This window comes from Populus trichocarpa, chromosome 1 (assembly GCF_000002775.5).
Source record: "Populus trichocarpa isolate Nisqually-1 chromosome 1, P.trichocarpa_v4.1, whole genome shotgun sequence".
Lineage (NCBI taxonomy): Eukaryota > Viridiplantae > Streptophyta > Magnoliopsida > Malpighiales > Salicaceae > Populus > Populus trichocarpa.
In genome coordinates, this window is record NC_037285.2 from 30,388,858 (window position 1) to 30,402,603 (window position 13,746).

At 32.8% G+C, this 13,746-nt stretch overlaps 1 protein-coding gene across 1 annotated transcript; it reads left to right on the forward strand.

Annotated features, from left to right (window-relative positions):
• The first annotated feature begins 300 nt into the window (after positions 1–300).
• Positions 301–1,304, forward strand: LOC7478666 (uncharacterized). The gene is made up of 3 exons (XM_002300242.4): positions 301–691; positions 818–864; positions 1,020–1,304. The coding sequence occupies exons 1-3, from the start codon at positions 466–468 to the stop codon at positions 1,152–1,154; spliced, it is 408 nt and encodes a 135-aa protein (XP_002300278.1). The 5' UTR covers positions 301–465; the 3' UTR covers positions 1,155–1,304.
• Positions 1,305–13,746: the final 12,442 nt, after the last annotated feature.

The window sequence follows — 13,746 nt, forward strand, 5'->3', positions numbered from 1 at the left end:
TTGCTGGTTTTGTTAGCTGCAATAGCTGGTTCCAGCATTAAAAAATTAAAAAGGTTAAATGAAAACCCCGACATGTCGCTTGTGTGAAAGAAAGGGCTGATTCGCACGTGCCAACTTGTGTGCACTTTTCAACTTCTTAGTTCCTTAATAAGCCCTGTTTCGGATCGAGGTTCAAATGTAAATTGGTTAAAATTTAAAGATTTATATATATATATATATATATATATATATATATATATATATTTAGATTGTTTTGATATGTGAATCTAATATATATATATTACTCAACATCCACGGAGTGTATATTTTGACGCTAGAAAACAAAGTGTTAGGACGAAGTCGAAGATAAGAGCCATGAAACCTCATCATCATCTATAGGCTCAAAAAAACTGGTGGCTGTGGTGCCGCTGCTACTAACTGCAGAGAGAGAGAGAGTTTGTGTGTTTGTCTAATGGTTTTTCACAGATGAGTTCAATATCCCAAAGTGTGTTGATGGCACTGACCGTTACATTCAACAAGTTTGCTTCGTCAAATGTTAATGCAGTTCATAAAAAAGAAAGTAAAAGAGCAGCTGCAGCAACAACAGCTAAAGCAGCAAGCAGGGCAGCTGACATTGGAAGAAGAGGAGTCCTCTTATCCACCGTGGTTGGTGTATATTCAGTCAATGACTCAAGGATTGAACTTCTTAAAAGTACTAAAAACACCACTTCTTGTTTTGCACTTCCATTTTAGCCATTTCTTGCAGCCCGTGGAATGCCATATCTTTCTTCTTCTCTGGAGTCTTAGCTGACCGTTTTAACCATTGTTGGATTGTCAGAATATTTGAAGAAATCAGAGGATAACAAGACCAAAAATGACAAGGAGGTATAACATTTAGAGTCACAGTACTACTACTACGTGCCATCGCCAAGAATCTCTCTTTTTAGGAGTCAATTTTATTTCATTCTTCCTTCTATGCTTTAATTTCTGCAATTCGCATATACCTTCCTGTTAATGAGTGGCATATTTTGTTTTTCAAGAGAATGGATAGCTATTACAAGCGGAACTACAAGGATTATTTTGACTTTGTGGAAGGATCTTTGAAAGGGAAGAATGAGCAGGACCTTACTGAATCAGAGAAGGGTATTCTTGATTGGCTAAAGAAAAATAAATAAACAACATGTAATAGATTTTCCCTCAAGATGTTGTCTGTGGAACTTACTCGCATCTTGCTTTCTCCCTTCCCTTTTCCTCTTTCTTTTCTTTTTTTTCTTGTGAGGCAATGCACTAAATTTGAAGTACAATCACCATGGTTTTACACTCTATGCTCGTTCGTTTATTTTATTTGGAGATCCACTGGTCTGAGGCTCCATAATTAAAAAAAAAAAAAACTACTTTCTGTTTACTACAATCTGAAATCTCCGTGTTAGAAATCAAATGCTGGGTCCAATACAATTCTTGCATTTATTTCAATACTCCATTGCCATTTTTATCTGATATCTTTTGGGCTCCCTTCTTCTTTTTCTTGCCATTTTCCCTTCTTCGGGATGTTTTTTAAACAAACGGTGAGGACTGGGAACTTCTCCGATTATTGAATTGCAATGAGAAGTATATATGGAAGTTGAGTTCAGGCACATGTTGTTCCAAGCTACAGCTATGATGATATCTGCTGTCAAATTTTGGGGCTCAAGTTTTCACGTGCGTGATAAAAATTGAGGCTTGTTTCTTTTATTTTTAAATTAACCAAACCCATGACTGTCTGTCCGTAAAATAAAAATCATATCTTCCAACTCCAAAAGGAGATGTTGCTTTTATTGATGAAAATTAATGATTATTTGCACTAGAAAAATTTGTCCCCTGCTGTTTTGCTGATGATATCTAAGCAGGCTACAATTATATCCTGGTGTTAGATTAACATGTACATATATAGCATCATGATATTGTTGAAAGTAATTCAGATTTTTTTTTTAGTTTAACGTGGGTGTCTGGGCCAGCTTACGTGCACCTCGACTAATTCCACGGGCCCTGAAGTTAACGACCATGTAAGCCTCCAGTGGCCATCATATGAGCAACCATATGGCTCGAACCTGAAACCACAGAGGGAGCAAACCTCTTGATCTCAAGCTCTTACCACTGGACCACCACCTAGATGGTTAAGTAATTCAGATTTTAGTTATATAAAAAGTAGAGGAACCGGTTAACTGGTTCTCAAACGATTGACCAGTTAAGCCTGCAGAATATATTTATTGTTCGGGATTTTTTTAATATAGTTTAATTTCTTTAATATAGTTTAATTTCTTATTTATTTAAGATTTAAAATCTATAAATAAATTTGTAATCACAATTCAACGTATATCCCCAGCCGAGTAGTTTCTACATATCTAAACTAGGTTGATTTCTTTAATTAGGTTAAAACAGATTGTTTACATCAAGATTAATTAACGAATTTATAAAGAAAATTATATTCATAGAGCCTGATAGCGTGGAAATCAAATCCCACAGTATTTAACAAGATTGGGAAAAAATGACCACTTGTCAATTAGATAAAACCTCATTAATTACAATACAATACATTCATTATCAGAATTTTTAGATTTATAATAATTATTTTTCAAATATCTAGAATATACCATGGATTTAGGTTGTTGGTAACCCCATCCATAATAATTTAGAAATTTGTTTTTAAAAAAATCTATTAAACATAAATAGAAAATCAATGGCATTTGCGGTAATTTTTTTCAATCGGTAACCCCATTAGTAATAATTTTAAAAAAATCAAAAAATATATATTAAACATAAATAGAAAATAATTAAAATAAATTAAATTAATATAAAAATCAAATATTTATTACAAATCTAAACATTTATAAGTTCAGATAAAATTAATCTAGAATAGAGGCGTTGGAGGAGGAGAAGGCGTATCTTTGCCGGGACCGTGAGGCGAAGCAAAGGGAGCACATGTACCACCTATCTATGATTTCATCTCTATTACCATTCGGTGGAGTTCAGTCATCTTAGTATTGAGTCGTTCATAATTAGCAGCAAGATGGATTGTCTAAGCTTGAACTCACTCGTCTAAAATCACCTCGAACTCTGGAGTTTGAGGGCTCGGAACCGATTACAAACATCTAATGGTTGAAACATTGTGGGTCGTTCGCAAGTCCTCAGTCGTAGTGTTAGAGAGACTGTACAACCAATTTCTATATGGTCCACCAAACAATCATGCCTCCAACCACAAATCTGGATCGAGATCTGGATGGGTCAAAGTATCGTCACCATATCTCTCCTTCAATCAGGTGTTATATGTATCCTGAAAAAAAAAGTCAGCAAATTCAAAAAAAATAATAACTTAAGAAAAAAATGGTTGAAAACAACATGCCACAAAGTGCTAAGCTCGGCTCTCCACGAGCTATTGCACTCCTTTTTTGCGGTCATCAATCCACACGTGCGTTTTCACAAAAAGCTCCATCGGGCTTGGTTCGCATTCAAAATCATAGTTTGTAAGAGAAAATTATTGGTAGTTAAATATATTTATAAAAAAATAATAAAAAAATGGATGTAATTAAAAAAAAATTCTTACAATCCACTTTGCATGCGAAATGAACATAATAGAGCCACTTGTGTGCGTGGTAACAGAACCGTGAACACGCCAGTTTCAAATATCTACACCAGAGTGTGATCGTTACATGAAATGTTCGGACATTACATGCTGAATATATTTCACTCACACGGCCTTCGAGACATATGACGGTCTCTTATCCTTCCAAACTGTCACCTTCTTCTAGCTTGAAAGTTCTCTTTCTTTTGTATATTTTTGGCTTTTTTTTTCCTCATACCAAAAATCATGCAACCTATATGATACAAATGAATTATATATTAGTAAATGAAAAATAATATTGAATAAAAGGATTAAAAAATCTTATCTTCACTTCAATCGTACCTTGTTGCAATGTGATTCTCTCAAACCCTCCTTACAATAGCGTTGTAAGCTCTATCCCATTCAAATTTATCCTTGCAATTAAAATTTGTAAAATAAAAGGTTCATTAATATGTTAATAAACTAACTGAATTAACATAATAAAAATATATATTTAAATTAATATTAACCTTAAATCTTCTGAACCATACATTAATCATAGGTTTCCATTCAGAATGTTTGGAAACGTATCTCCATTAAAAAATGGAATTTCCATTAAAGATTTTAATGTCGATATTATGGTTCTGGCAGCCTCAATGTTTGTCAATCTGAAATTGTATTCATTAATTGAAATTAATTTTTCAAAAATTATTAACAAGTCGTTGTGATGGACCCCCCTCGACATAGCGGCATTGCACCTGACGAGCTCGCATCATGAGTAGATGCATGTGTCTTAGGTGCCTGTTCTTAGTCGGCACCTAACGACTCATGGTCATCTGAATCGCTGCTAAAAGAACTAGCAGTGATCATATCCATACAACGTGCTATTGACTTTTTCCTAGGTATCTACATAAATTAAAGGATTAAGGTACCGTAAACCATTCATATTTAAAAAAAAAAATCGGCAGCACCTTCCCTCGACGGGAGACTACCCAAATTTTTTAAATCTGCAAATACACAACAATTTAAATTGGATTGCCATAAAGCAGTTGATTTTATTTCAATCTATGTCAATCGAATAATTTTAATTTTGTTAATTTAACCAAATTTTCAATTAACTTTGCTACGACAATTTATGAAATGATCATAGGATGTAAATATAAACACATTAAATGATATATAGTATCAATATTTCACATTTAAAACTACTCATTTATCATAGCTATTTTTTATTTATTTTTATTTATGTGGCTACTATTTTATTATTATTTTTAAATAATTATTATTTTTCATGAAATAAAAAAAAAATTGTTATCACCAACAAATCAATTAGCTAACCATAGTGATTATATGGGCCTTATACATAAAATAATAATCTAATAATATTCAATGAGAGATAAGAACATAAAAAAATAAAAAATAAAAAAAAAATCCAACAACATTTATACAATCATTAAAGAACAGAAAAAAAAAATTCCAACAACATTTATACAATCGTTAAAGAACAAAAAAATAAAAAACAAATCCCAACAACATTTATATAATCATTAAACAACAGAAAAATTAAAAAAATCCATCAACATTCATATAATCAATAAAGAATAGAAAAATGAAAAAAAAAACACAAAAAAAGAAAGAAAAACAAGAATCTTACCTTAATGTCATTGTGAGAAGAGAAAAAAACATAAAAAAAATACGTTCAATTATTATCAGAAATATGCCAAGCATTATCGACGTCTTTACCATCGAAAAATTAAAAATTAATATTTTAATTTTTTCATCGATATTTATGTCTACAATGTCTAATTGAAATTTTCAATTTAATCAAAAAATTTCAGAAACCTGCCAACTTTCACTAAATAATTTTCAAAATGTCGGTGATCCCTTATATAGTGAACAATAATAAACAGTGCAAGTGAGAAGTAAACAATACCTTAACTCTCGGGAAAATACTAACACACATTACTCGTCAATGATCCCCCATGTACTAAGAGAAAATACTAACATACATTACTCGTCAATGATCCCCCATGTACTAAACATTAATAAACAGTACAAGTGAAAAGTGAGCACTATCTTAGCTCTCAAGAAAATACTGATATACATTAATTGTTGGTGATCCCATATGTATTGAACAGTAATAAATAATGTAAGTGAGAAGTGAATTGTACCTTAGATCTCAGGAAAATAGCAACGGACATTTTTCGTTGGTGATCCCATATTTATTGAACACAATGACCAGTGTAATTAAAAGGTGAAAAGTTTCTTAATCTGTCGGTATATCTGTTGGTATTTTAAAGTCGGTGTAAAACTGTTAATGTTTTCAGATTGTAAATGTATTCCTCATCTATTCATCCAATAAATACTTAAAATCACAGCAATACACAAACACAATAACACTAATTCTTTGTAGAATATTAAAATCACATAAAATTATTGTTTCCTTTTCATTTAATAATGAATTAATGTCATTTTCATAATATTACATTATGATTTATAGCATTACACATTCTTGTTGTGCAAATTAATCAGAATTGTCTTCTTCTTCAATTTCATCATCTCTATCACAATCTTATATGTTGATTTCATCGCTATCATCATCTTCATTGACTTCTGTATGTCTGCTATTTCTTAAAATATCATTTAACTCCTCAACCTCAATATCAATAAAAGTATTCTCGCCAACATGAAATTTTGAATTGTCCTCTAAATCATTGGATGAAGCAACTCGATATGGATCAACTAACTCATCAAGTTGAAAGGCATTATCTTCCATAGTTAATTCATTGTTGTCATCCTAAACAACCTAGACATGAACCTTGGGTTTGGTTTTCACTATGGATAACAAATCAACACTTGAACGATTCTTTCTAAAGGAAGGAGTGTATGTGTAATGAACTAGCTGGTATTGTTTGGCAAAAATAAAGACATCATTGACGTTGCAGAGTCTAGCCTTTGTATTAATTTTGACTAAACCATAATGAATATCTACTATGATTCCTCCATTAGTGGTATCATACTAATAATACTTGAATAAAAAGACTTTATTATGCTCTTTATGATATTACAATTCAATGACCTTTTCTAACTTCCTATAATAATCAATTTCAAACTCATTAGAAGTCCATCCTTTAACACTGATATCACTATTATATGTCTTTCTACCCTAACCATACTCTTCAGTATGAAACACATGTTCATTGATGAAATACTCACTATAACACTTCACCTTTCTTTCAAGACCCAAACTTAGTAAATTCAAAGTAACACTAGTATTCTTTATTGATAAACCTGGTACATGAATTACATCTTCATCACAGTTAATGAGAAATGTGTAATAAAATTAAGTATCTCAAGAGATAAGAATAATTAAATAGTCCTTACATATGTTATTAACCATATGGAAAAATGTTCATCTTGTAATTGAAAGATTTCAGATTCAGTCAGCTGTGAGTTTTTGAACAGTAAAAATTGACAATGTTACTTACAAAGAATTCAACAATAAGTCAGTTTATGATAGTACAAGAGATAAATTGCTCGAAAGTAATAACAAATGGATTATTATACTTACTAAATAAAAGGTCTCAGTTCATCGTAATTGAATAGCACATAATTATGTGCTTGTTTGAATTCTATCTTTGTCAAATATCTTCTCTTCACAATATTTTTTGGTACAAGTCATTAAAGATGAGACAATATTGACAAGTTCACACTCAAAGGCACTTCCCCACCATCATCATGTCTTAGAACACGATTGATTCTTGTTCTCAAGTGAGGCATAAAATAGTACAAGATAAATGTTGAGATCTCTTCAACAATATAAGTCTCGCATATTGAAACCTCAATATGCATCTTTTTTTTACTTTTCTCTTGAGGTTGAACAAGTACATGCATGGAATTAAATGAATGTTTTGAATTAAAAAAAGAAGATAATAGAATTGTAATTATGATGCATATGTAATCCCTAACCTCTCGAATGGATACATCCATCTATATTGGACTAGACCTCCAACTTTTACCTCAAATGATATATGTATAAGTAGATGCTTCATTGAGTCGAAGAATGATAGAGGGAATATCATTTCAAGTTTGTAAATTATCTGGACGATATTTTTTCAAGCTTCTCAATGTGTTATGTCTACAACATGTTGGAGCATATATCTTTAAAGAAGTAATTGATCTTCATGAGTGCATCTCATCTCTTCTTTGGCAATAAATCCCGATAAACTAGTGAAACGAGTGTTTGCATAAACATGTGGTAGTCATGACTCTTCATTCCATACAATCCAAAATCACCAAACTTGATATGTTCGAAGCATGTCCATCAGAAAACACAGACTCTTAAGTCATTGGTAGACAATTAATTGTGCATTCTTGTCTAAGTCGAAGCTAGCTTTGGACTTTGCAACCTGTGACCCATCATAAACTAACTCTATATTTTTACGGTGATAAAAAAAGATATATCCATTCTAACCTTAATGTTGTCCTTTTTCTTCCATTTCACGTTCATAACCATATTTGAAATATTTTCAAACACTTTCTTTTCAATGTACATGGCATTAAGGTTATGGTGGATGAGATTAGTATTCCAATAAATAAGCTCTTAGAAAATACTTCGCTTTACCTAATTATGAGTCAAACCAAAACTAGGAAAATTTTACTTACCGGATTGAAAACCAAACACAGTGTCATCATACTCCAACACCATGTCATACAATTCTTCACCCAACGATAACAGTGGTGCAACATCACTTTCAAGTTTACCAACGAAGAAGGCCTTTATGTTCTTCTGTACCAGTGATTCACTAGTAAGAATCGCTTGTGGCAATAAAAAAAGATGTTTTATTGTCATTTGTTAACATGAAGGCCTTGTTATTTTTCATACAGTATGGACATGTAAGTTTTTCATACGTGCTCCAACAAAAAATCATTTCAAACGCAGGAAAACTAATGATAGTCCACATTAAAGTTGCCTTCATCTGAAAATTATTTTTCTCGATACATCATATGCAAATCCCCGAATGACAACAAGTACTTCAACTCATAACCCATTTTTGGGTTATTCCCCAAATTCAATTTTTTCTTCCAAAAATAAAAAATATATATTCGGACTAAAAAATATCCAAAAAATAATAACAGTGAGAAGAGGATGCCAAAGCGCCCAGAAAATGACTAAAAATTGGTTGAGGAGGTTTAAAAATACAAGGATTGAAATTTGACGGTATATCGTTGACTGATGAGAGCCCAACTGACAAACAAAATTCAATTTGAGGAAGAAATGTCCAAAATCATATGTTTATTGGACTCAATTAATTTTTATTGAAGGTTTAATTGAATTTATAGAGGGTTTGATTGCAAGAAAAATTGCTTCTGAAGTCAATTTGGGCTTTAATTGGAAGAAATTAAAATTCTGGGGTCAAATTATACTTTTTGAGAGTTGACTTGGTCAAATAAGGGGCTTAATTACATAAATATTAAAGTTTGATGGCCAATTAGGGACTTAATTGAAGAAATCCAAAACCAGGGATCAAATTGGAAAAGACGCGTAAATAGAAGGGCTGTAATTGACGGAATCAGAGGCTAAATTGAAGCAATTAAAAATTTATTGATCAATTGAGAGTCAAATTGCATAAATCAGAGACCAAGAACTAAAGTGAAAAAGGAGGTCAACTTCAGGGCCGGCGATTGAATTTGGCAGGGATGCAATTGAATTGATTTTTAAAATCAAAATTGCAATTGAGGACTTGATTGAACAAATCATAAATTAAAGGCTGATTTGGACTCTAACACGTTTTTGGCGCCATTTCCTTTTAAATGAAACGGCGTCGTTACATCCACTATTTCAAAACAAAAAAGAGCAAAGCCCCAAAACGGTGTCGTTTTGAACGGCACTATGGGTCTTCTTCTTCACCTGGACACGCGAGGCAGGGGAAGAAGAAGAATTTTCTCCCCTGCTTTTCTCTTCTCCCCCTTTTCCCGAAAGCATCAAAAAGACACCAACCAAGACCCCCACTTGCCTAAACTTTGACCTATATCCTACCATGGGGCAGAAAAGTAGAGGGGACGTGCCCCTTAGGTGGTCCTGGGGTGGCTGCACAGTGGCCGCCCCGGCCACCCTACCCCTGCGCCACGACTGGGCAGGGGTAGTAGGCCTCTCTCCCCATGTATTTGCCTATAAATACATGGGAAGAGAGAGCAGGAAGAAGAGGAAGAAGAGAGGAAGAAAAGAAAAAAAATCGAGACAAAGAAGAGAAGGAAAACAGAGAGAGAAAGAAAAAAACAAGGGAAGAAACAGGAAGAACCGTCATCGCCATCATCATCCACCGCAACCTTCCTCGTCGTCGCCACGAGAACCGTCTTGAGCCGCTGTCGATAGCAGCTCCACCACCAACAGAGGCAGAGGAGAAACCGAACCAAAATAGAGAAAAAAAAGCAGGGGAACCCTCGGTCGCTTCAGTTCTGCCACCTCCTCCGCCACCAGCAGCTGCGTTCTGGCACCTCCACCACCGCCAACAGCACCGTGAGCCACCACAGGTAAGCCTCCTTCCCTTTCCCTTTCTTCTTCTTCTTCTTCAGGTCTCGCCACTGTTCACGTTGCATGTGAACAGTGGAGAGATCCACTGTTTAATGGGCCGAGTCCAGCCCAATTCTAAAAAAAATTCAAAAAATTCTTTTTAAAAAAATTATAATTTTTCCGTGTATCTTTCTACTAAATTTTGCTTAATATTGGTTTGTATTTTTATACCATAAAAATACAAAATCAGGTCTTAAAATACCCGGTTTTCATAAAAACACACACACACACACACACACACATATATATATATATATATATGTTTGTTTCATGCATATGGCCAAGTCTCTCAAAGCTAAAATCATATTGTATTTTCATACAACAAAGAAAACTTCAAAAAAATATGTTCTAGTATGCATTTTGGCTTTAATAACCAGTTTATTAAAGTCACGAGAATTTGGCCAATATTTCAAAAATTCTAAAAAAAAATTATTTTGTTTTGTTTTAGTATCAGGGATTATGAATTTATACGTAAAACGTATTCCCAATATTAAAAAAAGTATTTCTTTTGACGACATAGAACAGTTAGGTTTTTATCCAATAATAAAAGGATCTCCTTACAGAGGACTTTTCTTCAACTGTAGACAGACCGACAATTAAAAACCACAACAAGACTTTAGATTTTATCATACAACAAAATAATGCAGCTTACCTTAGGTAGGGCGTAGTTGGGGTGCTAATACCTTTTCTTTACGCAACCAGTCTCCATACCCGATCTCTGAGACCAGTTAGGGTTCTTAGTGACCATAATATTAGGTGGCGACTCCCATTCAAATTTTCCACTAATAAAAGACAAGAATTTCTTATCTCCCTATATTTGTTGGATAGACTTATATATACTTGAGGGTGGACGATTCACCTCGACGCCGTACACCTGTGCCATCATCAATCAATGGACGAAGAAACACATCTATATTCTAACCCGAACTATTAAGATCGAGAATGACTGTAGATAAAAATATGAATTCCGACCTCATACACGTCCCGATAGCAAGTTGTTAAACGTAAGTATCACTGACCAACAAGAATAAGGAGCAGCAAATGACCCGAATAGATTGCATCCATTTGTACATAACTCTAGACGCATGTTTCTTGATTCCACTGAAAATTAAATTATGTATAGGCTTCACCATCAGAAAAGTCCATCATCATTCCATCCACTTCATCATGTGAATGATGTCATATTATGTGCTCAATATTCTTTGATGATATGAATAACTTTTGCAATTTAGGTGTGATTGAGAAGTATCTAAGTTTTTATATGAGACAAGAGTCCTTCCCCTGCTAGTTCTGGATTTATAACGAGCATACCCACATGTTCTGCACTCGATCAACTCTATATTTTCAAGGTAGTATAACATGCAAAAGTTTAGACACGTGTCAATTTTATGGTATCCTGGGCTAAGTTGTTTCATCATGAATTTAACAGCATAGAAGTTTTTTTCAGCCTATTCCTTTCAGGTAAAATGTTTTTCACACATTCAACAATTATATCATAATCAGTCTCACTCAACCCATGATATGAGTTGATGGTGAACACATGTGCAACGATCGATAATTTACTATGATTTGTGCACCCATCCCATAATGGTTCATCGAATTCTTTCAAAAAATAAAAAAATCTGGTTGCGTCTGTATTAGGTTCTTCATATACTATTGGACATTGATCAACATAACCTTGATCTATTCTCATCGCATCCATAACCATATTCCTATAAGGATTACTATTGTCATCTACAACTCCATGCACGTTGCTAGAACTAGAAGTTGACTCAACCATTCATTTTATCATGGTCTCGTGAGGAACATATGGTTCTCTATGTACAAACCAACACAGGTATATCTCCATTAACATTTTTTTTAGAAGATGCATCATTACAACATCTAGATTGAGAAACTTTTTATTTTTACACCTTCTATATGAATATGTAATATCACCTCCACTAATATTTATTGGATTAGATAGTGTGTAATTAATAAAACTCCGAACCCCATTACAATAATTCATCATACTCAATCCTTTGGGTGAATCTCAATATATCCATGAATGATTATCCATTACTTATGTCAAACCTGTATAGACTGTTGATGCAACATGCATTAATTAATTACATAAAATAAATAAATAACAAAACATTGGTTTGACTCAAACTTATTCAAACTATTTTTATAGTAAAACTAATTCATTATCAATTTATCTATATAAATTTAAATTTCTATACATTTACCAAAAATTCCAAAGTCAACAATAATATTGACAAAATATAAAACGAACTCATTAAGTAAGACATTATTTATTTAATCACAAAACACCTAAGTTACAAATTCAAAATGAATTTCATCAATTTACAAACAAATATAATTTTACAAAATCTCAAACGAACTCTAACATGTACAAATCATACATTCATACAACAAATTTCTATGGAAAAAAGCTATAAAACAAGTAAACACCCAAACAAAATACATATACAATAAAAATAACATTTTAAAATTGAGTTCAAATAAAAAATAGATAGTTTTGCTTACTTGAAGTGGAGAATCCTCAATAAAATTTAAATCAGAACAGGGATGCTGACAAACTAGGTGTTGGGATAGCTAGATTTATAGTGGGAGGTTGATTTGTGATAAAAAATTGAGGGGTGTTTTTTGTTGAGAGAAAAATAAATGAAGAAAAAGAAATGGCGGATGGAGAAAAGAGAATCGTTCATCGGGTCATAAATTAAATATTACTGATAGATTTACCAACATATTTAATCGATGGATTTAAATTCATCGGAATTATGCCTGTAAAAATAACACGTCATCGTACTATTTTTACATTCATTCTTTTCTCACTGTAATTTTCTTGGTATATACCGAGAGAATATTTTTGTCGGTATTTACTGATGGATACTGTGAGAGCATATTTAGTCGTTGGAAAAATTCACTATAATTTACCGATGAAAATATTTTCTCGGTGTGTATTTGTATGTGTTAATTTTTTTTAGTAGTGATTATTGTTATGTCTAGGAACTTCAAAGTAATTAATATACATTTAATGGATGATCCATTCTGGATATGGACGTGCGCACAAACATTCATAATGTTTTTCATTCGTTGACATAGTAATATCCAAGACTTTAGCAGAAGTATGGGGCTTTAGCACAACAAACCTTTCAGGTCTGTTTACAACGGAGATGGCATTGTTATTTAAAATCACATTTTCCATGTTAGGGTGGCGACAGAGTGATTAATGCCTGTGTGTGTGTTTCTTGTGAAATCATTCAATTATCTTGTGTATTGCATGCATTGGTTAGGGCTAATCGTGAACCAGTTCACATAATTAAATTGTGTAGAACACGTTACAAATGATTGAGACACCTTTTTATACTAATGGGTTAATTTTAATACAAGAATATCATTTATATTATTCTTTAACACATCCCTTCAAGTAAAAGTTTTTTTAAGCTTGAAACTTGCACAGGCTCACACTAACTTGTGCATAATTTTTATCAAATAGATAATGAAATTCAAACTCATGACCAAATGATTATAAAAGTTCTGATACCATGTTAGAAAACACTACCAGAAAATCAATAAATACAAACGAAAATAGCGAGAGAATATTTTCATC